This window comes from Sarcophilus harrisii, chromosome 1 (genome assembly GCF_902635505.1).
Source record: "Sarcophilus harrisii chromosome 1, mSarHar1.11, whole genome shotgun sequence".
In the NCBI taxonomy this organism is placed as follows: Eukaryota; Metazoa; Chordata; class Mammalia; order Dasyuromorphia; family Dasyuridae; genus Sarcophilus; species Sarcophilus harrisii.
In genome coordinates this window covers 380,847,452-380,872,327 of record NC_045426.1, presented here as the reverse complement: position 1 = coordinate 380,872,327, position 24,876 = coordinate 380,847,452, and the positions used below count along the sequence as shown (strand labels likewise).

Genomic DNA, 24,876 nt, shown 5'->3' with positions numbered 1-24,876 from the left:
ATGCTGAAATTTATCTATGCTTATGTTTTGAAAATAAAAATGTTTTAACAAAAAAAATTTGCACTTAAAAAAAAATTAGTACTGCCATAAATAATTGGGTATTTTGGGAGCCTTTCTCCTCATCTTTTGAAGCTTAAGGAAGCTTATGTTTTATTGGCTCACTGTATCTGTGATTCCAAAATATGAGAGAATATTTTTTTTTTCTTTTTTGCTGAGGCAACTGGAGTTAAATGACTTGCCCACGGTCACACAGCCAGGAAATGTTAAGTGTCTAAGGCCAGATTTGAACTCAGGTCCTCCTGTTGTCAGGGCTGGTGCTTTATGCACTGCTCCATGTAGCTGCCCCGAGAGAATACTTCTCAATGATATTATTAAATTAAAGGACACTGAAAATAGTAAAGCAGCATTCCTGAAGAGAAGGCTTTGGGCTTTGACTTGACAATTAAATAATGTGGGATTTAAAAAATTTCTGTTCCAAACATATACCCCCATAAGCATTTCTATATATGAAATAGATCATAGAACATAAAAATGATTATATATGAAGCTATTAATATTCATCTCATACAACTTCAAAAAAAATCATACCATGATCTCAAACCCATGACTTTCATAGCTATCTTTGCTTCCTTCTGTTCTTCTCTGTGTCCTTTTAAAAATGTTTCTAATAACCCTCTTTTTTCTTTTCAATTCTGGCATTACTATTACTACTCTCCATCTTCCTCCCAATCCCTTCCAATGAAAAACAGAAAAAGCAAAACAAAATCAAAACCCATACAAGAAGCTTAACTAAACAAAATAAATTCACACCATAATGATGCTGTAACAATGATCCCAACTTTTTTTTTTTTTTAAATCAAAAGGTAAAATTCTATTCAGGAGGATGTTCCCCATGCATGTTTAAAAAATAATTAATTTTTGTCAATTCAGCATTTGTGTGTGTCTTGTGTCTGAGAGACCCAGGAGGGAAGGAGGAGAAGAGAGGAAGAGAGAGAGAGAGAGAGAAAGAGAGAGAGAGGGAGAGAAAAGAAGGGAGAGAGAAACCCAGATATAATAAGGAAATCTGAAGACAGGACTTAAGAAATGAACACATATAAGTTTTGTATTGTGGGGACAGGCAGTTGAGGTAACTAAAAGATGTCAGTGAATTTCTCAGGTTATTTTACTGGGATTATCAATATATGTCATTTAAATAAAATTATTCTATATATATGGTAAAATGTTAGTTTCCACATTTTTAAAAGAGTTATATACTTTAATTATCTAGAAAATTTAGTCATGTGTAAGAATTATTCTTTACCAGACTAAGTGAGGTATCCTATTCTGTGTGTATGCAAGCCTATGCCCAAAGAAAACACTTCAAAGACTGAAATTTATCTGGTGGAAAGTCTAGTTTGTTTACAATTCATATGTTAATTAACCCCAATATATCATCCATATTAGACATTCAGCATTCAGCATACTGATGAATCTTAGAGGGTTAACAAAAGCACTTTACTCATTCCAGGATTCAGATTTCTATTAATGGCTTGCCAGTAAGTCAGAAATTTTAAACTTTATGAGGCTGTGAGGCACTGACCAGAAAAGACCCTGAATACAGAGATAAATTTGTGTAGGTACCTTGCAACTGTGTACAGTAATTATGCATATAAGAAAACAGTTTTGAGATAAACATAAGCATATGAAAAGAGATGTCAGACTTGAGTCTGGAACTGTGATGTAGACAGAATCAGGTTAAAATGTGATTGGTATGGTGGTTCACTTTGAAGAAGAGTGTATAGCAGCAGCAGAATAATTGCTATTGGCAAAATTTCATGGTGTTTGTGCAGAGTGGAAAGAAATAGTGAGACTGAAAAAAGCAGGGGCAACATTTGTGGGGGCATTCTGCCAAAAGAGATAAGAGGGGATGAGATCAGGAGTATAAATAGTGACAGTGGTCTAATGGGGAGAAGGGACATCTGAGATATGGCTCAGGTATCATCTTCTGCATTGAGTCTCTTCTAATCTTTTCAACTTCTAGTATCCAATCTCCCAAAGTATTTAATGACATTATGCATATATACATGCTATACATATATACATATATTTTTTTCCCCTTGAAAATAAGAATTGTTTCATTCCTTGTATTAGCATGTAGATAATAGAATGAAAAGAGCATTAGGCTAAAGATAAGGAAGGTTTGAATTCAAATCCAATTTCAGATGCTTCTTAGCTGTGTGATCCTGGGCAAATCATTTAATGACTGGCCTATTTTCCTCAATATTAAATAGGGAAAGATAATTATAATACCAACTCAACAAAATTATTGTGATGATCAAATAGGATAATATCTGTAAAGTGCTCAGAACAGTGCCTGTTACATAGTAGAAACTTAATAAAAATTGACCAATTTTAAAATGTAATTGGTAATTCTTTGACAAAATACATAAAAATATAATATCATATTGATAATGCTAATTTGTGATTTTCCAAGTCAATATGCATCCCAAAAAGGCTGATTTTTATCTAAGTTTGACATCAGTGATCTAGGGGATAGATAGTTCTGTTCGGTTGACAACTTAGTGACAAGCAAGTTCTAAATATATTTAGGAACATAGTCAACAGGGATAGGGTAGAGCATAACAAAAGCAAAAAAAAAAAAGAAAATAAGATCACTGAAGAATTTTTAAAATGCACAGAAGGGAACATAAGGTAAGTCAGAAAGAAAGGAGAGAAACAGAATGGTTTTTAAAATTACAAGTTGTTTTTACTACATATTTCAAAGGAAAAGAAAGATAAATGTAATAGTATTTCATATTCAATCCTCTTATTCTAATATACTTTGTATATAGAAATGTTCATTTGGCACTTGTAAAGTTCAGATTAAAACAATTTAAATTAAAAAAAAAAGACAACAGCAATTTCTGGGGTTTGGGTGGCATACATGCCAAGAATCATGCTTTTAGACACAAAAAATGCTTTTACTCCTTTTTCAAGGAGAGAGCTATTCTCGCAGCATGCAAGAAACTGGAACTTGGGGTACCTGGCCATGTAGTGATAGCCTCCCATTATCTGAAAGATATTAAAATACTCCATTGCCAGTTTGAGACAGGTGAGATTTTGAAAGATTGATTTGTTCCCCTGAGAATGACTTACTAAATAAAAAAGAAAATGGAAGCAGTCAATTTATTGAAATTTGCTAAAAACTCACCTTTTTCATTAACTATAAGATCACTAAATGTACATACAAAACATAAGCTTTTGTTTTGCTTAAAAGTAAATAATGCAAAAATTGAAAAGAAAAACAAAACACCTGACCAAGCTTTTGGACAGGTGGACAGAAAAGGAGACTGACTGCTCTAGGAGTTTTCCTGGAAATGAGGACTGCAGTAGGAAGGGAGGAGTCCCCATCTTTAGGTTTTAAATCAAACTTTATCGAAATATAATTCTAATGAACATATTCATTATATGCCAATTTTGCCTAAGACAGTTTCTTAAAATTCATATTAAAAATGCATTTACTTAAGCAGTAAACCTTCTTAAATATTTGCTGCTTTCTTTCCTTACAAAATACAAATACAAAATACAAAATATTTTACCCACTGCATACACTTTACTTACTGAAATACAGGAGAGCAACAGAAAGAACAGAAAGACTTTGGAGTCAGCTGACCTGAGCCTGCCACTTCTCCTTCAACTTATTTTTCATATAATCTTTACATGATTTCACTGAGCCTTAGTTTCCAGTTTCTGCAAAATGGGGATGAAAATGCTTGCCCTATTACACAAAACTGTTATAATCAAGGTATTCTGTAACTTGCAAGACTGGCTTATGCACTGTTATATAACAACCCTAATGAACAAGCAAATTAGTAAATAATAGGTTTGTTCTTTCTATTTGTAAAGTATTATCACTTAGACAGTCCAGAAAAAACTTGATACTGAACTCCAATGCATTTTTATTTTTCAAAACAATCACATTATAAATAATGAAGAATCACAAAATACTAAAAATATTATCAAGACCAGAGAGTCTTAGTGAGGTGGATTAGGGCTTGAACTCAAATATAAATATTTGCAAATACAAGAAATACCCATATAAAAGATGGGTTATGCATGACCTATTTCTCTGGGATTTCTTTAATGAATAAAAACAGGAAGGATAATAGCATCTCCCTGGCCAAGTTCTCGCAAAAAGATATAAAAAGAGCAACTGGAAAAACCTGTTGCTATTAACTAGGTACACGACTTAAATGGAAACAATACAAGCTTTACCTACTTCTAGGGTGTTTTAGGTTTTACATAAATATAAGAAATTGCTGTGTGTTAAATATATATAAGATATCATCATGTCATAGAAAACAATTTGTTCCAAAAAAAAAAAACTTGTCACTTATTTAAAATAATAAGTAGTAGCACAACATTAAAAGGGAAGGCAGGCCTCTCTCAAGTGGCTATATTTGAACTATTATCAAAACTATTATAAAAAAAAAAGTTATATACATAAGTAATTAAATTTAATGCTTTCTTCACCAATAATCTTGATACTTCAACTTATTTATTAAACATTTATACAATTCATTGTGATTTGAGGGGTAACAGTGATTGTATCAATGAATTAAGAAGAATAGAATTAAGAGCAAGATAACTAAATAATTATTGCTGTTAGAATAAGAGTTATGATTAATTAATCCACTGATGATTATATTAATTGTATTTGATTTAGCGTATAGTTTCATGACATAAGCTAAGAATGTAATAATAATATAATTACTGCACTAATTATTCCCACCCTCCAAGTATTGTATTTGTAATAAAAATCATTTGCTTCTCCACCTTGATGAATCATTACCATCCACTTTTTTGTGACCTTGTGCTATAAAACCACAACTTTCTGGGTTCCTAGGAAACAGCTGATCAGACACTACTATTAGAACTGAAAGCCCCATAAATAAAAGCCCCAAATGAGGTGGCCCCATGCAGCTAATGACCCTTGAAAGGCCTACTGACAAAGTGATTATGACTGATGGATTGCCCTTAGCCAATCATGAGAGGTTCTCAACTTCTGATGGTTAACCAAGCACAGGAGCTTCCATAGGAGCTTCCACACTTCTGAAGAATACTCCCTAAGAAATAGGAAACTTCCTAGAGATCCTTCTGGGTCTTTAAAAAATCCCTCAGCCACCAAGCATTAGAATCTTGGGCAGAGAGAAAACACTTGGATTCAACTGCTTAGGATTTAACCAGTCTCCTAAATAAATAGGTTATAAATCAGACTCCTGCCTCAGTAGTGTTTTATTGTTGATTGGAATTTTGTGGTCCATATTCTTCTATAAATATCCTTTTAATATTTTTTAAAAATCCAAAATGTTAGCTTTTATTTAGTAAATTTCCTTAAGGAAAAAAAAAAGCATGAAAACCTATGTATACAAGTTAATAATGTCAAATGTATTTCAAAATCACATTGTATCATCAAAAATCAAACTTGTAGCATGTCCATGACTGGATAAAAGTTTAATAAACACTACAAGATAACCACTTAACAAATAATAATAAAAGAATAATAAAGTATGTTAAAATGGATTAATCTTACTTACATGTGGGAGAAGATGCAAAAAGGCATCACCACTTAATGTTCCAACAGCTAATGCCACAAGAAAACTTAGAAGAAACTTGAAAAACACACGATTCATTAAGGGCACTAAGATGACGCCAAGCAAAGAAAGGAAACTGATGATGGAAATAGCTATGAATCCACCAATCCAAGCTGTTAAAACAAAACATAAATAAAAGGCAATCATGCAGTTAATGTGTAAGTTACTTGTTTTTTGTGTGTTTATTTTTTTTTTTCAAACTTTCACAACACAGGTCAGCAGAACAGAGAATCTAAAATCTAGGTCTAGAGAGAGATTCAAGGTCAAAACCACTCACAAACTGTTTCTAGCTATATGACCCTGCGTTACTCACAGCCTCCATCTCAGTTTCCTCATCTGTGAAAGGAAGAAAATAATAGCACCTCTCTTCCAGATTTGTTGTGAAGATAAAATGCATTGCTTTTCAAATCTTAAAATGTTACATAAATGTTAGCTATTATTATTAGAACTAAGGCTGTGGTGAAATGAAATAAATCTGTTCAAAGATATTTTCCAGTTTATATTCTTAAGCAGGGAGTTCTTAAATAACAGTTTACATTGTTAAGACCAGCCCTGAGTTGAAAAGAAATGCTTGTACTTTCTCAAATAAATGGTCTTGTTCTTTTGAGAGTTCTTTGAACCATAAATTCCTCATTGGTAAATGGGGATAATACCTGCACAATTGAGCTCAGAATGGCATTGCAAGGCAAATATTCTGAAATCATCATAATATTATGTAATAGCTATTGATATGATTTTTGAGAATTAAATATTCTGATCATATAGCTAGTTAATAGCAGAGGTTTTTCCAGTTACTCTTCTTTTATCTTTTCACTATATATAGCTGCATTTATAATCAATAGGAAAATTTAAGAACTCTGAACATGGTGATCAACCATAATTTTAGAGGACCTATTGATACAACATGCTTCCCCACTTCCTGAGAGAGAAGAGATCTTAGGATGCAGACTGAGATATATATTTTTGGATGTGGCCAATTTGGAAATTTATTTTGCCTATCTATCTATCTATCTATCTATCTATCTATCTATCTATCTATCTATATTTGTTTCAAGGGGTTCTTTTTCAGAAAAACCTGGGAAGACTTATATGGATTGATGCAAAATGAACTGAGCAAAACTATGAGAACATTGTACATAATAAAAGCAATACTATAAACAATACAGAAATGTGACTTAACTACGCTGGTGAATATAATAATCCCAAGACAATTTCATAAGATCCATGATATACAAAATGCTAATTGCCTCAAAACAGACCTGATGAACTCTTGAGTGCAGGTTGAGGCATACCTTTTTTCACTTTCTTAATGTTTCTTTTTTTTCTTGTGGTTTTGTTTTTGCAACACTGCTAATAAGGAAATGTTTTTATGATTTTACATGTCTAACTGATATCATTATATTGCTTGCATCCACCTAATTCTAGTCCAGTTCTCTTATTTTATGTCAGAAAAGTGAGGCTGAGAGAGAGGAGGTGATTTGTACTGTATCATAATGATAGGAAACAGGAATTCAAGAAGCCCAAATCTTATGATTCCAAAACCAGTATTCTTTCTACTTGACAACACTGTCTCCTAAATGATGTCTTTAAAAAAAAAAAAAAAAAAAAAAAAAAAAAAGCTCCTGAATTTCAAATTTTACATTATAAAAATATCCAACCTACTTAGATGATTTTTTAAAATTTCATAATTTTTTATACATTTTCCACTTCTTCCTTCTTTCCCACTACACTCCCTACAAAGTTAAGCAAAGGTGCTAAAGAACATAATTCCATCTTACCTATTTGTAAAGAATAGGCCTTGGGAGGTATTTCAGTCTTCTTTTCACTGGTTACATGAACTATACAGGATTTAACATCAATCTGATTGATAATAGCAGGGCAAAGATAATTAAATTCTGTTGCATTCAGCAATACGTGTATGCCCATTCCATGAGACTGGAGCAGTTTTGATGCATTGAAGCACTAAAAAAACCAAAATATTTCAAATTACAAAAGGCATTATCATAGTATGGAACCTGGAAAAAAAAACACACACTAAAATGAAGTACATTGTTAGTCACTTACTGTCAAACAGGCCAGGGATGATAGTGTAATGAGATGTTGTGACATTCACTTTATGGAATCTGCTTCTATTAATTTGTGAAGGATCTGAAATTCACAGGGAAACAGAATACTAACCTAGTTTATGGTAGAGGTGTCAAAAATATTGCCCATAAAAAAGAGTGAGATTAAAATGGAATTGGAAAATATTTCACAAAATGAAAATATAACAAAGATAATGTTCACATATGGTTTTCTAAGTCAACATGCTTCTCACAGAGATCTTTAGGTATGGTTTAACATCCCCAATATCTATTTGAGTTTGATACTAATGCTCTGTAATGTGCATTCATTTGGAGAAAAAGCTCGAGTGAATAAGGCATTTGGATGAATTGGCATATGCAAGCCTGAGTTAACTTTTCTATAGGCTAGGTGTCAAGCAATTAGAGTGGTAATCCCTATGTCATTAACAGTGTGGCTTTAGATAAGTCACTTTTCCCCCTTAAATATGAATGCTTTCCTTATCTGTAAATGAGCTCAAAAGATTAGATGATCTTAAAAGTCACTTCCTGTTTTAAAATTTAAGATTCTACTTAATTCATTATTGATGTATATCCTGCTAAATAAGGATAAATTAAATCTGAATTAACATGTTTGTTACTTACTATTAAGTAATTTTCTGTTTACAGACAGTGAGAAGCTGCCTTAAGAAATTTGTAATTTACAATAACTTAATAAACTAATGTTATTCAACCTAATAAGTGTTTATCAGGATATCTTCTCTCCTGCAATAGGTTTAGTTCAACTCGAGAAATACTTATTTAGCATCTGTTTCTCTTTGGTGAATAAAATTAATACTAGTCAGGCAAGCAGCTAGGTGGTCTAATGGAGCGAATGCTAGACTTGATCCTCAGACACTTATAAGCTGTATGACTGACCCTGGCCAAGAGTCAGTTAACCACCTTCAGCCTCAGTTTCTTCATCTGTAAAATGAAAAGGATAACTGGAGGCACCCCAAAGGGTTGTTATATGAACCAAATGACACAATATATGTAAAGCATTCTGCAAACTTAAAAGTGCAATATAAACACTGGTTGTTAGAATAAAATCTTTAGAGGTAACTTTGAGCAAGAGGAGACTGGTAATTTTTAAAAGCATCAAATAGACCAAAAAAGCATCCACTTTAAATATTAGTTTTTTTCAGGAAGTTCTCTCAAAAAACAAACTATTGGCCTCAATGCTTTTCTAGGATGATTATCTGATCATTCAAATTGTCTCAACTTTTTTATCAGATACCTGGAAACTCACTCTTTGTAAGCTGGGATACTTCAGAAAGTCTTTTCCAGTAGTTAATAATATAACAAATTACTATGCTGATATCAATTCAAATTATAATACTTTCTCTTAGTAAAATGAAGCTAATGATTTAGCTCTTTAAAATTAATTTTTTGTTGACTATTCTAGCTGAAAGCCACTTTGTTCAGGTAATTATAACACTTCACTTTACCACAGAATTATTACAGGTAGTAATTTCTACATATTAGGCTCTGTTTATCTGGTTGTGAAAAAATTCATTAATTAAAAATCTTTCTCTGTCCACAGTGGAGTAAAGACAATCTTATTTTGTTATAAATGAATTTAAGAGTTGTAGGATGAGTCAAGCTAGGGAAAAACTGAAAAGCCAACAGTTTTCAGTGTCTATCCTTCTCTTCTTTTCCCTTCTAATAGTGGAATGGTGGAATACCACTCAACACATGTACATTTTTATTGTTAGAAATAATAAACAGGGAGCTTCTAGATAGCACCAGCCCTGAAGTCAAGAAGACCCGAGTTCAAATCTGGCCTCAGACACTTAACACTTCCTAGCTGTATGACCCTGGGCAAATAGCTTAAGTCCAATTGCCTCAGCAAAAAAAGAAAAAGAAATAGTAAATAAAATTAATCTTACCTCCTGAACATTTTGGTTGGAATGCTTAGAATATATGGAGCTTCCTCCTCGGTCCGGTTCATTCACAACTGATTCATTTGCCTTTTCACTTGCCAGCAAGCTTACATTACTACCTTCTGTAGTATTAGATGATGAGGAACTGTTTGAATCTTTGGGCAGAAGCTGTTTGGTAGTCTTTAGTAAACGATTTCCTTCTATGGCAGTACTATAAATAACTGTGGTCATTTCACTAACACTGTCCTTAACCAAAACACTTGGCTGACTCCCAATATTTTCTGATTTGTGTAATCCTTTAATCTGGCTATTCCTAGTATCCTTACTTATTCCACCAGATTCATGTTCTGGACATAGAGTTTTCTTTATATTTTTATTTATGGTAGCATGGTGATGATGGTGATGATCATGGTCATGATTTATGTGGATTCTTTTAGTTTTATCAATACCTATATTCTGAAGCAATTTTCTAAATCCTTCAACTGTCAAGGAATCATTCTCGCCATATCGATGAAAAAGTTCCTGTAAGTGTTGCCGCTGAGTGACAATTGCCAGGTCAATATTAATACTAGTTGCCCAATTGGGAACACTTTTTTCTGGTTCTATTCCATGATGATTACCTAACACTGATATGACTAATGTGAAGAGCAAAGCCACAGGAAAGGTCTTCTCCATTGTAGTTTCCTATAAGAAAAGAAGAAAAACACCATTGCTCCTTTTCTTAGTTAAGAAAACAGGGAGTGAATTTCAAAAATCATGTGTTTGAAAAAGTGTTGAAAAAATATAGATTTACTGAATATCTTCTTAAGCCATGGAGACACAAAGACAAATTAAATCATCCCTGAAAGCCTTATATTCTATTTAGGAATAAAATATAAACTCAGATATAAGTAATGCTTCAATGTATATGTGATCTCCTTAGCTAGGGACCATGTAGTGATCTTTAAATATTATATAGGGACCAGTACAAGACATAACACAAACAAATAATTAGCAAGGGTTTATTGAACTTTTATATGTCCTGTACTATTTGACAGTATAAGAAGCATACAACTTATATAGAAATAATTTACAATCTACCCAGGGAAATTACTATGAATGCTAAAGAACAGTTAAATGATAAACAGATGTAATAGTAATAACTTATAGTACAACAGAAATGCTTTAGAGTCTGGAGTCCATGGATAGATTTCAAGGGATCTGAAAAAAGTTACCTTTATTTTTTACTAACGACTCAAATTTAACATTTCCCTTAATTAAGACTGTAGACAATGAATATTATATTGAAAGAAGGTCCCCAAAACTTTACCAGACAACCAAATGAGCCCAGAGACAGATAGACAAAGGCAGATACACAAAAGAGTTAAAGGAGAAAATGAGGACTTGTGTAGGTCTTCAAATATGGGTAAGATTTAGATATGCAAAATAATGACAAGCATTATCAGAAAAGCAACAAAATGAAATTTGCACATGAAAAAGGAGGTAGAATTTAAGTGAAGCATTCTACTTTGTAGAGTAGAGAATTTTTTAAAAAATAAATAAGGTTAGCTGGGTAGAGGGCAGATCTTGGAGAGCATTAAAAGACTAGGAAGAATTTTGCATTGGATTGGGCAACAGGAAACCCTGGAATAAAAAAAGAGAAATGATAAAAGCAAATGTTTTAGCATAATTATGTAGAAGCATCTTGTATGATTTGGCTAATATGGGAAGACTGGACATTAAAATAGTTAGGAGAATATTTCAGTTGTTAAACTTAGCTTAAGGAATGTTCTCCCTTTTCTAAAATGCAGAAAACAGATCAATATAAAGATAACGGCCAAAAAATAACAGGGGCTTTTCTCTGAGCATTGTAAAGACATTCATGCCTCTGAATCACTGCCTTTTCATTGGCTGTTCAACATACCTGGAATGCTAACTCCTATCTCTTTGAAGACAGCTCAAAACCTTTTATGGGAATCAGTTTAAAAAATTAAGACTAGGAACAATCTCTGAAGTATCTTCCCTTTAAATCTGACTAGTATTTACAATGTATATGCACCATTATTTGCATACCGTCCTTCCCATTAGAATGAGTTCCATCTCCAGTTCTTGCCTATATCTATGGTCACCCAGTAAGTGATTAATGAAAAGATAACAGCAGAGAAGCAAAGAGAAAAAGGGAAAAGGAAAATAGGGTTAAAGAAATGAAAGAGATTTAAGAGAAATTGGATAGCAGTCCCTGTGCTGAATTAACCAGAAGAATAAGATAAAAACCATTAAGTATAAGCTTTTAGGACTTTTCATTAAGCAAATAAGTACAGAGCAGGTTGGTGACTTTCATTTTTTCCCCCTTCCCTTTCAGACATAGGAATATCAACAGCCTAATTTCAGGAACACTCCCACAAGGCCCTGAACCCTTGAATTCCTGTAAGTTCTAGGTAAGGAACCTCAAGTCTATTTACTGAATTTTCCCATGAACTCTTATTCTACTCTAAAAGAGCATTGCCTCTTCCCTCTTCTGCCTCCAAAAAAACACACCTCCATTCATTCACACTGGGGAGAAATATCTACACCTTTCAAAAACGTTGGGCTACCTCAAACTAATTCCCTTCAGGCACCCCACCTCCTCCAGTAAATCAACCCCTCCCAATTAGTTATGGAAGCAACATCGCTTCCGTTTTTAATTAAACAAAAACTAAATACTAACCTTAAATAAGGGTTAGATTAAATAATTCCAGTCCTGACTGATAGGAAATGATTTTGTGACAAGGCTAAGTCACTTAATTTAGTGTCCTAATTCTAAATTCTAGATTAGCTTCTTATCCACAACAGGGAAAGTAGTTCCAATTCCAAGTCCGGAAGGCTCCTCAATCACCCACTGCTCCAAAAAAGTGCAAACCACCGAGTTATATGCGAAAGATACAAACTGGTACAATTCTAGAGCTCAAGCGCTGACATTCTCCCGGGGGCAGAAAGGAACAAGAATCAATCTACATTTTAAGCGCCTGCTTTATGCCAGACACTGAACTAAACCAGAGGATACTAATCCAAAGAATGAAGCAATTATACCTCGAAAGGATCTAGACACAAAGAAATAATACTTCACTTAAATATTCCCGATGACGATGCCGTTTCTATTCTACATTCTAAAAGAGGGAGAAAATACATTCATGCAATTGTGTTAGCAAATAGTATCAGTCCGTATTGCATATAGATATAAAATTCGCAAATAGAATATTATCTAAAACTTTTCCTGCACGGACTGCGGGGGCCCCGGTCTCTTCCCTTACCTGGAAACCAGGTTTGGAGGATGGATTCTTAACCTTTTAAGAAACCAAAGGACTCCATGTTTTTAAATGCATAACAGGATTACAAAGGAAACCAATTAGACTGATACAGGGTGATCCAAGTATTGAATAACCCCTTCACGCATCCAGCGTAAAGACCCCCATTTAGACAAGGCCTCAAGGTTTCAGATGATAAAAGGACACATCTCGGACTGTCTACTGCCTGGTACCCCCTCCCGATTGCAGCCGTGCCCGAGGGCGGGGCTGCTCGCAGGAAACAAAGCAGGGGCGACCACAGCCCGAGATCCCCCAGCGCACACGCTTCCCCTCCCTCCCCACCCCCCCGGCCTAGCCTCCGTGCCCCATCTCGCACTCCTCACGGGGGAGCGGGAGCTCTTCCTCCCTGCGTCGCCAGTCCTGCCGCCCAGGTGGCGGACTCAGCGTCGGGGGCCGAGGCCGCCTGCTCTCATCGCCCACACCAGCTGCTCGGGGACGGAAAGCCGCCTTTTGCCCCCAGAAGGCAAAAGCGCCCGAGCCTCGGTCGGGATGTCCCCGAGGCCGCACGTCCTGCCCCACGAGGACCGTTCCCTCACCTGCAGCATCCGGGCAGCCCCGCGGCCGGCCCCAAGCTGCCCGGACCGGGCTCCGCTCTGGGCATGCGCAGTACGGCCGCTGCCCTCCCGTTCGCGTCCTTTTCCGGGTTTTAGAAGATGCCAAAAAGGATGCGCAGCCCGAGCGAAAGCCAATTTCGCTGTTTGAGTGGAGGGGGCGGGGCAGGAGAAAATTATCTCTTTAATTAGTTGGGATTGCTTTGCTTCCCTTCCTTCTTTCCATCCCACCCCTCCCTCCCCCCCCCGCCTCGGTGTGTATGTGTGTGAGCTTGCTTTATGAAAGTTAGGTAATAAAAATTGAAAAAAAAAAAGGGAAGTGGTGTTTTCATTCCCAAGAGATGGAGGCTTGCGGCTCTGGCTTTCTTGATTCAGCTTCTGCTCCCGCTGATCTCACCGCCTCGCACCCACGCCTTTTCTAATGCCCCCCTGGCTGGCTTCTACGCCCACCCTTTTGCCTGAAGGTTGCCAGAAAACCTGTAATCCTTTTGCACTCTGAAACTTTAGATTGTATCACTGCCTTTGTTGAAACTGCTCTCGTTTTGCTTCTCTGAAGTTCGTTTCCCTCTTACCTATGTGCCCTTTTTTTCTTTTCCTGGTTCCTGTTCCTTTATTACTCTTTAAATATAGGCCATCCCGCTAAGCTTGGTTCCTTCTCCCTTGCTTTCGACAACTTCAGTCTTTGGTCAGTGTCCATCATTGTTAGAAATACTCTTGACACTGAAAATCTGACATCTGGGAAAATTTATTAAAGAATAATCTTAAGGAATCTTCTTAACGTAAACAGGCCCCATTCCTCGCCAGGGAGAGGGAGTTCCTTTAAACTTGCTAGTTGGGTACAGTCCCTTGCTTCACAAATAGGATTGGTCACTTTCTTACCGGTTTCAATCTCTCTGATTCGCCGACTACATGTTTCCCCTAAATATGTATAAAAATGTTCCCCTTCCCTCATCATACATTCTATGTTCAAAAATGGCAGAAAACTCCTCCTACGGGGTGTGTTGTTTAATATTCAATTAGTCCATTAAGTAGGCACAATAGTGACTTGTTCTAGTCAGGTCATTGACCCCCATCTAGTTTGAGCTGAATCACTCTTATAAATTTGCAGGTCTTCTCAGAACCATAAGATTCTTTCTGATTAGTTGAATCCACCTGTGCCTTCCTAGTTCCCAATTCCTTAATCCCTTTTTTGCTGGACGCTTCTATTGATCACTAATTGCTCTATGGAATCTTAACCTTTCTTAACCTCTCAGCATTCTAAAAAACCTCTTGGTCAGTGGTACCCACTATCCCACACTACCTCAAAACTTGCAACACTGTGGGAACTCAACTTTTCAGCATTTCTCACATCATGAAGATGGTTACCCAAATCACAGTGTTTTAGGTTTGGATAGTACTTTACAAATGGTTTGGCCCATATAGGAAACAGAAGCCTTTGCAAATTAAATAAGGCCCAAGTTTAATAGCTAGTCAGTTTAAAATCCAGGAGTACAACTTTTCTTGGCTCTTGACCCAGTCATCCCCCACCACCTCAAGTTCCCTATTTCTGTTCCTATTTCCCCAGGCTCAATTCATCTTAATTATCTCTCATTTATTTCTTTGTCATGCCTTCTCTGAATCAACAAATATATATATATATATATATATATATAAATGGATTCCTGTGGCATACTGACTCAATTTCAAAATGTGAAACTAGTTAAGTTTCATTGTATTTTAATTTTCTTAAATATCTCTCAAGTATATTGTAGTCTGGTTCTAGGTACACTGGAATATTGTGGATCAAGCAGCAGGAGAGTCCTTTGTTTGATATTTCCACTCTACATCTTTTGCAATCCTTTCCTATAAAGACTGACTAATTTGTTCTGGCTCCTTGAGTCAGCTAGTGGATAGTGCTCTGACCTCAGACAATTACTCACTGTGTTACTCCAGGTAAATCACTTAACTTTTATTCCTTAACTAGAAAATGAGGATGATAATACATCAGTCTTCCAGTGTTATAAAGTTCAAATGAGGTGATATTTGTAAATGTTCAGCACACAGTGGTAACTTAATAAATGCAATTTTTCTCCTTTGAAATTCTTCCTGTTACCACTTTAGTGTAGGCTCTCATTACCATTGAAAACATGGCATTGCAACAACTATACTATTTCAGCTTTCAATCCATAGAATTTGAGATTTAGAAGGAACATCAGCAGCCATCCAGTTCAACCCATACTCAAAAGGAATTCCCAGTATAAGACACCTGACAAGTAATCATGTGGTCTTTTTAAAAGAGTCACCACCACCATGTCTTTTGGCACATCATTTTCTATTTGGACAGCTTAAATTTTAAGTTTTCCCCAACATCAAGCCAAAATTGACCTTTGCTATTTTACCCTCCTTTCCTTGTTCTGCCTAGTCTAATCACTTTTTCAAATAATCCCATTTCAAATGCCTGAAGGGGGTTATCAAGGACGGCTGCATTATTCTCCCCTCCCATGTCTACCTCTTCTTCAGGCTAGCCATCCTATTTCCCTTGACCAATGTGATCCATATGATATGTTCTCATCATCCACACTAAAGGTGTCAAATGCTGGCCACATTCAGAAGGCAATAACTCTGTAGTACTCCAGAAGCAGATTAAATTGTAAATGAGAAATATTTAACAAAATATACTATACAGCATAGGTAATTTTAATAAGTGGTTTTCTAAATTAATATGCAGCCTGTAGGAGTCCTTATCTATAGCTTAGTAGCCCTCAATTCTATTTGAATTGCTCTATACTACTATATATTAATCTATATTAGACTAGATGTATTAATATTGTAATGCTGGAGAAACTGAGGCAAGATAGAGATTAGAGAGTTTTAATATTTTATTTATTAGAGAGCTTAATTGATTGACTGGACAGGACCCTCATCTCAAAGTATCCAGTGGTGAATGTGAGTATTCAACGACATATATACACACATGGCTCAGCTACAGGGGTAGACCAAGGCAGGGGTAGAGTCAGAACATTGAGAGTGGGTTCTGACAGGGTGGTGAGAGGCACTGGATGTGATCCACGTATTTTAAAATCAGCTGGAGTCAGGAATTCAGGTTAAGGGAAAAATCTTCAATCTTTATTCTCAGTAGAGGTGAAGAAGGATTGGAGGTGAAAGGGGATCGGAGGTGAAGGGAGGATCGCGATAGCAATGTGTGCAGCTGAGTCAAGAAGCCAGCCAGACAAGAAGCCAGCCAGCAGTCTCTCTCTGCTTCTCTCTGCCCCTCTGCCTCCACCCACCAAAATCATCATTTCCTATACAACACATCAGGACTTGCACAGAGAGTGGGCGGGGGCCATTCTTTCTCCAAGCATATATATTAATAGAGTATGGTCCAATTACTATTTAGTCTCACGTGCTTGGGACCTCAGTACATCAACTCGAGTTTCAGCCCATTACAACTGGACATTCTGGTAAAATGGGATAAAGAAGAACAATGACAGGATAGGGGGTAGGACCATAAATTCTTGATGACAGAAGGAGTTAGGAGCCAGAAAGTCTGAACTCTCCCTTATCTTGAATCTCACATTGACAATTTATAACCTTTGAGAAAGTGGCCCTCAGTCTTAATGAAACATGGGGGGAGGAGGGGTTGCAACTAAGGGGATTGAAGCAGAACAGTTAAGGAAACTAAGGAAGAACAATTTAGGGAAACTGAGGCAGGACAATTAGGGAAACTGAAGCAGAACAATTTAGGGAAACTGAGTCAGGACAATTAGAAGAGAACTGTGGCACAATATAATATGTATGTTAATATTACTGTATAATTAATATATATTAATCTTCTTTAACTATTATTACTCATGTTATTCCCCCTCTCTGAAATTTTTGATGATTCCTCACAGTCTATAAGATTAAGTACAAATACTTGAATTTAGCATTCAACACTTTATAATCAAGACTTTTGACTTGGTTTAGTAGATAAAGGACTGAGTTGAGTCTGGAAGATCTGACTTTTAATTTGGCCTCAGATATTTACTAGCTGTATGACCCTGAGGAAGTCACTTAACCCTGTTTGCCTCAGTTGCCTCAACAATTAAACGGAAAATTATAATAGCAGTTACTTTCCAGTATTGTTTTGTGGCTTTACTGAGCATATAGTCAGTGATATGTAAATGTTAGGAATTACTATTTTAACATAGGTTTGTATATAAAAAGTATACATATAAATATGATTTATTGAGGCTCATTAAAAAAAAAAGACCATGACTCCCTCAATTCCCTAAAGAAAACCCTCTCTGGCTATAAGAAAGTATAGTTGAGCAAAATAAATCAACATATAGCCCATGTCTAACAAAGTATACTTAATTTTATATCTATAGTTCCCTACTTGTCTCTCGAGGTGGGAACTATGCTTCTCTACTGTAAGTCCTCTGAAGTTATAATTAATCACTGATAAGAGTTCTGATGCTTTGTAGTTGTTTTCTGATTCTACTCATTTCACTCTGTATCAGTTCATCCAAATTTTCCCCAAGTTTCTCTGAATTCTTCATCTATGTTTTATTTACCTTTCCAGTCTCATTTTCTTTTACTCTCTTCTATATAAACCCTCTTGTGAGTGACATTGTTGGTAGTAAGCTAGCAGGGTTGATGCAAAGCAGTATGGCATAGTATAAATAGCTTTGGACTGAGGGCAAGATGACGATATTCTTGTCTCAGTTCTGCCATTGTGTTTTTACTGTATGACTTTTAGAAAATCATACTTTCTGTCCAGTCCTCAGTTTTTCTTCATTTGCAGAATCATAGAATTTATAATTGGAAGGAAACTTAAATATAATCTAGTTCAATTCTCTTATTTTACAGAGGAAGAAAGTGAATCTTAAAAAAAGGGGAAGTCAAGCACCAAAGTTATTAAACCCTTAATATATGTTAGGCATTGGGCCAAGTGCTAGGGGTACAAAGAAAGGCAAAAACATAGTCCTCAAAGAACTGATACTGTAATGGGGGGTGATAACATGTGAACAACTAGGTACATGTAAAATATAGATAGTGTAAATAGGAGGTTATCACTGAGGGAAGGCACTAGTAGTGGAAGGGATCACAAGAGGCTTCTTGCAGAAGGTGGGCTTTGAAATAAAATCTTGAAGGAGGCTAGATCCAAAGCTCAGCTGATGAAAAGTTATGGAGCTAGAGTGTAGTCTACTTTGAAGAGTGTGGAAAGAAGAAGGAGCCATCTTGTGAAGAGTTTTAGAAGCCAAAAAGAGGATTTTATTTTTGTAAAAAAGAAGCCACCAGAGTTTACTGAATAAGGGAGAGGAGGTTCCATGGTTGGATAGACACTTTAGGAAGATAACTTTGGTAGCTAAAAGGAGGATGGAGAGAGGCAGAAAAACCAACCATCAAGAAAATGACTTATTAAAGGTTACAGAGAGAATAAGCAGAAAATTTGGAACCTTTGCCCAGGTCTTCTGACTTCAAAGCTGGGCTGCTTCCACTAAGGCATTTAATCAACAAGCATGTATAAAACACACTATATATCAGTCACTCAGCTATGTGAAGGATGGATACAAAGACAAAATGAAAGTCCTTTGCTCTTAAGGAGTATTAAGTGGGGAGGGGGAGGAGGAGGAGGAGGGGGAGGACAACACATGCCAATACAAATGTATTTGGAATCTTTCATTTCTCTTTAGGCTGCACTTTAGAGCTCCTCCTTAGGCACTTGGGTCAGCCTCTATCCAGTTCTTTTCAGTTTCCTTTTATATGTTATCTTCCTCCATTAGGATGTATGCTCTTCTGGAGAAGGAAGGAATTTATGGCCAAAGTAGAACTAGAGAACATTATGAAATGCGAAATAGATAATTTTAATTATATTTAGTTAAAAAAAAAAAAAAACCTTTTGTATAAACAAAACCAATGCAGCCAAGATTAGAAGGGAAGCAGAAAACTGGGGAAAAATTTTTTACCTACATAGGTTTTTGTAATGCCAAAGTTCACTTTTAATGGGGTGACGAGTCCCTACAATTGTCCTATTCCGTAATTCTGCCTTAAGGTCATGACCTTCCCCTCTTAATAGTGTTATAGACATTCCGTAATGTCTTTAGAATATCAGTAACGTCCATCTGTGAGGCTATCCCCACCTAGGTCTCTGTATTATGTCATTGTTCTTGTTATTCCATAAAAGGCTTGCTGTCCTGATACTTGGGGCTAGACTCTTTGAGATTATAGTCTCGTCTAGCCCTGGAATCCAGTGGTCCCAGTATTTCTCTCCATTTAATAAAGTATTGAATTGGTCTCTAATCTCTGTCTTGCTCCGTTTCTTTTGGCATTACATTTTGATAAAGACCTCATTTCTAAAATATATAGAGAAATGACTGAAATTTATAAGAATACAAGCTATTCTCCAAGTGATAAATGGTCAAAGGAAAATGACAGATGATTTTCAGATGAAGAAATTAAACCGTTTCTAGTTGAAAAAATGCTCTAAATCACTATTGATTAGAGAAATGCAAATTAAGACAACTCTGAGGTCCCACTATACACTTCTAAGATTGGCTAAAATGATAGGAAAAGATGATAAATGTGGGAGGGAATGTGGGAAAACTGGGACATTAATGCATTGTTGATAGAGTTGTAACCTAATGGAACCATTCTGGAGAGCAATTTTGAACTATGCCCAAAAGGCTATCAAACTGTGCATACCCTTTGATCCAGCAGTGCCATTACTGAGTCTGTACTCAAAGAAATCATAAAAAGTGGAAAAGGACCCACATGTGCAAAAATATTTGTAGGATCCCTTTTTATACTGGCAAGGAACTGGAAACTGAGTGGATGCCTATCAGAGAATGGCTGAATAAGTTATGGTATATACATGCTATGGAATATTATTATTTTATAAGAAACGATCTACAGGATGATTTTAGAAAGGCCTGGAGAGACTTACATGCTAAGTGGAATGAGCAGAACAAGAAGATCATTATATACAGCAACAAGATTATCAACAAGATGATGAATTTTGATGGGCATGGCTCTTTCCAACAGTGAGGTGAGTCAGGCCAGTTCCAATGGGTTTGTGATAAAGAGCTGTTCCTCTCCGGGCAACAACACCTACACAGCAACACCTGCTTAGCTGCAGGGTTTGAGTTTATCTTGATCTGGTTTTGAATCCCCCTTGAACTCCCTAAAATGTCATCCATCAGACCAGCAAAGACCAAGAAGAATTAGGAGCCAGTGTGTTGGGCTAGTATCATTAATCAAGATGACAAAGAGGTGACGCTGTTTCTATAGAAGATGTGTAGTTTCTATCAGTATACAAAACATTGTCCCTTCAGGCACTGATTGACTTATCTGCTTTGTTTCCTTAGTAATTCTGTGGTTTTAAGGCTTAAATATGGAGAGCATTGATGCGATAAAAGGAGAGCCTATCTGTCTTTTCTTGCTTTCATGGTCTCTCTAAGAGCTGATATAGCTATAGTCTGTTATTGGCATTTCATAGAGAGCCATTTGCATCCATAGAGGGGGACTGAGTGTGGATCACAACATAGCATTTTTCTCCTTTCTTGTTGTTTGCTCGCATTTTGTTTTCTTTCTTATTTTTTTTTTCCATTTTTGATCTGATTTTATACAGCATGATAAATGTGGAGAAATGTATAGGAAAAAAAGAAGAACGCTACTTGAGGGCAAGGAAGAGAAAGTCTCTCTGTCTTTCTGCATCTATTTGTGTTCTCCATACTTAGTACACTTTACTTCACAAAGTGACAGATTAATAAATGCTTGTGTCAAGTGTTGAAGTAAATCAAACTCCCAAGTGGAGAAATACATGTCTTTAATCCAGATAACCTGCCAAATTGGGGGATGTCACATCTGTATCTCACAGGAAAAGGTCGTATTAAGGGGGGAAGGGCACATTAGGTAGTAAGGCCTGGTCATGAGAAGCTAGTCATCCTCAGCAATACAAGTAAGGAAAACCATTTTATTCTGCCTGTTTTTGCCCTTTATGAAATGAATCCCAAAGGAAGGGGGAAGGGAATCATTACATCAAATAATACTTTGAGGCTGATATGGCTCAAATTGACTTTATTTACAAAGAAAGGTCTTAGAATATTCAACTCAACCTAATGGAGAATATTTTAAGAGTAGAAATGCAAGAGCATTATTGAAATTCTGACATTACTAGCATCAGTTAAGGGTGTTGGCAGATAATATTACATTTGATGTTAATAATTTTCTGTCGAATGAATGATTTTCTGTTGCTTGACAACATAAATATGAGGTGATTTTGTAGGCAATACTCTTAGTATCTGAAGAGATTAGGGGAAAAAAACTACAATAAGAGGTAAAAATTGAGTTAAACTTTGAAAAAAAAACTCTAGAAATTCTAAGAGGCAAAGGTAAGAATTGAGTATATTTTAAGTATAGGGCACTACTTGTGAAAATGTGTCTTGGGTAGTTTGAAGAATGTGTGGAGAAAAGTAATGTTTTTAATAAAGGTGGAAGGCTGGAGACAGGTTGTAAAGGGCTTTGAATGACAAAGAAGACAGAGACAGGAGAGGCAGAGAGAGAAAAGAGAGGGGAGAGAAAGAGAGAGAGAGAGAGAGAGAGAGAGAGAGAGAGAGAGAGAGAGAAGAGGAGAGATGTAGAGGGCTGAAACTGGTATCAGACAATGGAGCACTTAGGCTAATTACCTATTCGAGATGAGACAATGACTCTATTAGCATACCTTTGGATAAACCACTCTTCTCACAGTTGATGCTGGCTAAATATTTGGTGTTAAGGCAATGTAGACAAGGATTAGAATGGGGTGAGAGAAGCTAGACTCACTTTGCCCCAGGAAAAAGAGCAGAGAAGTTGGTGACTTTGGACTTGAGGATACATCTTTGGCGAGCTTGTGGCAGTTTGCCTGCTTCTTTCACTTTTCTCCTAAAAACCAAGGACTTTTACTTATCCTGACTCTGGCTGATCCGAGGCCTCCAGGGAGCTAGCCCAGACTTAACAGAGAGGGAAGAGAGAGAGAGAGAAAGGAGAGACAGAGAGAGAGAGAAGAGGAGAGACAGAGCCAGAGAGAGAGAGAAAGGAGAGAGAGAGAGAGACAAAGAGAGTGAAAGATGTAGAAAATGGGTGGAAGAAAAGACTTGAGATAGTATACTAGCATTTATTATGTTAAGTATTGAGCTAATCCCTGAGTATATCAAAACAAAACTCCCTCCTCCAAGGGGGAGAAAACAAGCAAAGAACTGTGTACAAACAAAATACAGCAAAGATAAAGTAGAGGTAAGAAGACACTGAAATAAAAGAGGATTGGAAAGGGCTTTCGGCAAAAGGTGGGGCTTTAGCTAAAGGAAACCAGAGAAGCTAGGAGGCAGAGATAAGGAGGAAGAGAGTTGTAGGCATTGGGGGGATGAGGGAAGAAAGGGAAGAAGAAAGGTGGGCAGAGAGGACAGCTGGAGAAAACACTTGGAGCCTGGAAGTGAAGTCTTGACTTATTCAAGTATCATCAGCAAGGAGACCACTTTGTCACTGGATGGCAAAGTATATGTTGGGAGAGGGAGGAAGAACAGTGAAAGAAGACTGGCTCTTTCCCAGGAGGCAAAGTCACAAATAGCTGTCAAAAGGAGGATTTTATAGTTGATCTTGTAGGGAGGGGCTGAAATGGTTAGACCTATAATTTGATTCCAGGGTTTTCCCTTTTTAAATTATTTTCTATATGTTCTGTAGATACCTTGCTTTGTCTATATCTGTTTGCACGTTGTCTCCCTTTGGATGGTAAGATCACTGAGGACAGGTACTTTGTCTCAATATTTTGAGCGCTTAGCACAATGCATGGCACAGTTAGGCGTTTAAATGGAAAGAATCAATAATAGAATGAAAAAGCATGACTAATCTATCTAACCATCTATCTAGTTAATTTATGTATCTATATAATATGTGCATTTATCTGTAGCTCTATTTATCTATCTTTCCATCTCTTACAATATCCCGTTAGGACCTTAATGCACTAGAGGAAATATGGTAAAGGACTAAACGATTATAATGGGTGCGTTCTATGAGTGGAAAGAATGAGACAGGTGCGAAAAAAGCTGTGGAAGAAGCAGGATCTGGCCACTGATTGGATGTAATTGGATGTAACAGCGAGGGGCTCGACCTCAAGTAATAAATAAGAACGTTGGGGGATTGATTCGGGAGGAAAAATGAGTAGCTCATCCCGGGTTATTTATACCTTCTGAATCCAATTCTTCCTGTGCAACAAGAGAACTGTTTGGATCTGCACACATACATTGTATCTAGGATACACTACGACATATTCAACATGTATAGGACTGCTTGCCATCTAGGGGAGGGGATGGAGGGTGGGAGGGAAAAATCGGAACAGAAGTGAGTGCAAGGGATAATGTTGTAAAAAAAATTACCCTGGCATGGGTTCTGTCAATAAAAAGTTACTATAATAAAAAAAAAAATGGAAAAAAAAAAAAAGAAAAAGAAAAATGAGTAGCTCATCCCAGGTTATTTTTACCTCTGAATCCAATTCTTCCTGTGCAACAAGAGAACTGTTTGGATCTGCACACACACATTGTATCTAGGATACACTACGACATAATTCAACATATATAGGACTGCTTGCCATCTAGGGGAGGAGGTGGAGGGTGGGAGGGAAAAATCGGAACAGAAGTGAGTGCAAGGGATAAAATTGTAAAAAAATTACCCTGGCATGGGTTCTGTCAATAAAAAGTTATTATAATAAAAAAAATGGAAAAAAAAAGAAAAAGAAAAATGAGTAGCTCATCCTGGGTTATTTTTACCTTCTGAATCCAATTCTCCCTGTGCAACAAGAAAACTGTTTGAATCTGCACACATACATTGTATCTAGGATACACTAGGACATATTCAACATATTTAGGACTGCTTGCCATCTAGGGGAGGGGATGGAGGGTGGGAGGGAAAAATCGGAACAGAAGTGAGTGCAAGGGATAATGTTGTAAAAAATTACCCTGGTCTGGGTTCTGTCAATAAAAAGTTACTATAATTTAAAAAAAAAAAAAAAAAAAAGAAAAGAAAAATGAGCAGCTCAGTTTTAGATCCAGGATGAGATTCGGTGTTTGGAGCCGGTAGGAACTTGATGCATACTTCCCTAAACTCCTTTCAGCCCCGAGCGGACCATTCCCGAAATTCTGCTAGAAAAACGTTCGGTTTCATAATAGACCAAAGACGCGACCCGACCCGCACCGCAACGCCAGTAAAAGCATCCCTCCCAAAGCCCCGACTCCCCATCCCTCCCGGGGCTTTCCACCTCCCGACTTTCACTCTCGCCGGCAAACTCTAAAACCCGGGAAAACCTCGCCCCGGCGGAGAGGAGCGGCACGGGAGTCTGATGCTGCAGCGCAGGTGACACCCGCGGCGCCAGCCAGAGGAGACGCGTATTCCGCTCC

The 24,876-nt window shown here is 36.7% G+C and overlaps 1 protein-coding gene across 3 annotated transcripts in view; it reads right to left on the bottom strand.

The window, feature by feature from the left end:
• SLC39A6 (solute carrier family 39 member 6) overlaps positions 1-13,699 on the bottom strand; it is a 39,328-nt gene extending 25,629 nt beyond the window's left edge. Inside the window, exons 1-4 of one of the 3 annotated variants that reach the window (XM_003759566.4) lie at positions 13,475-13,699; positions 9,622-10,299; positions 7,412-7,595; positions 5,577-5,746 (exon numbers count right to left, since the gene is read on the bottom strand). In XM_003759566.4, coding sequence (XP_003759614.1) covers positions 5,577-5,746; positions 7,412-7,595; positions 9,622-10,299; positions 13,475-13,483 — 1,041 coding nt within the window. In that variant the 5' untranslated portion in view covers positions 13,484-13,699. The other 2 variants (XM_031946058.1, XM_023495881.2) reach the window with 2 other exon arrangements.
• Positions 13,700-24,876: the final 11,177 nt, after the last annotated feature.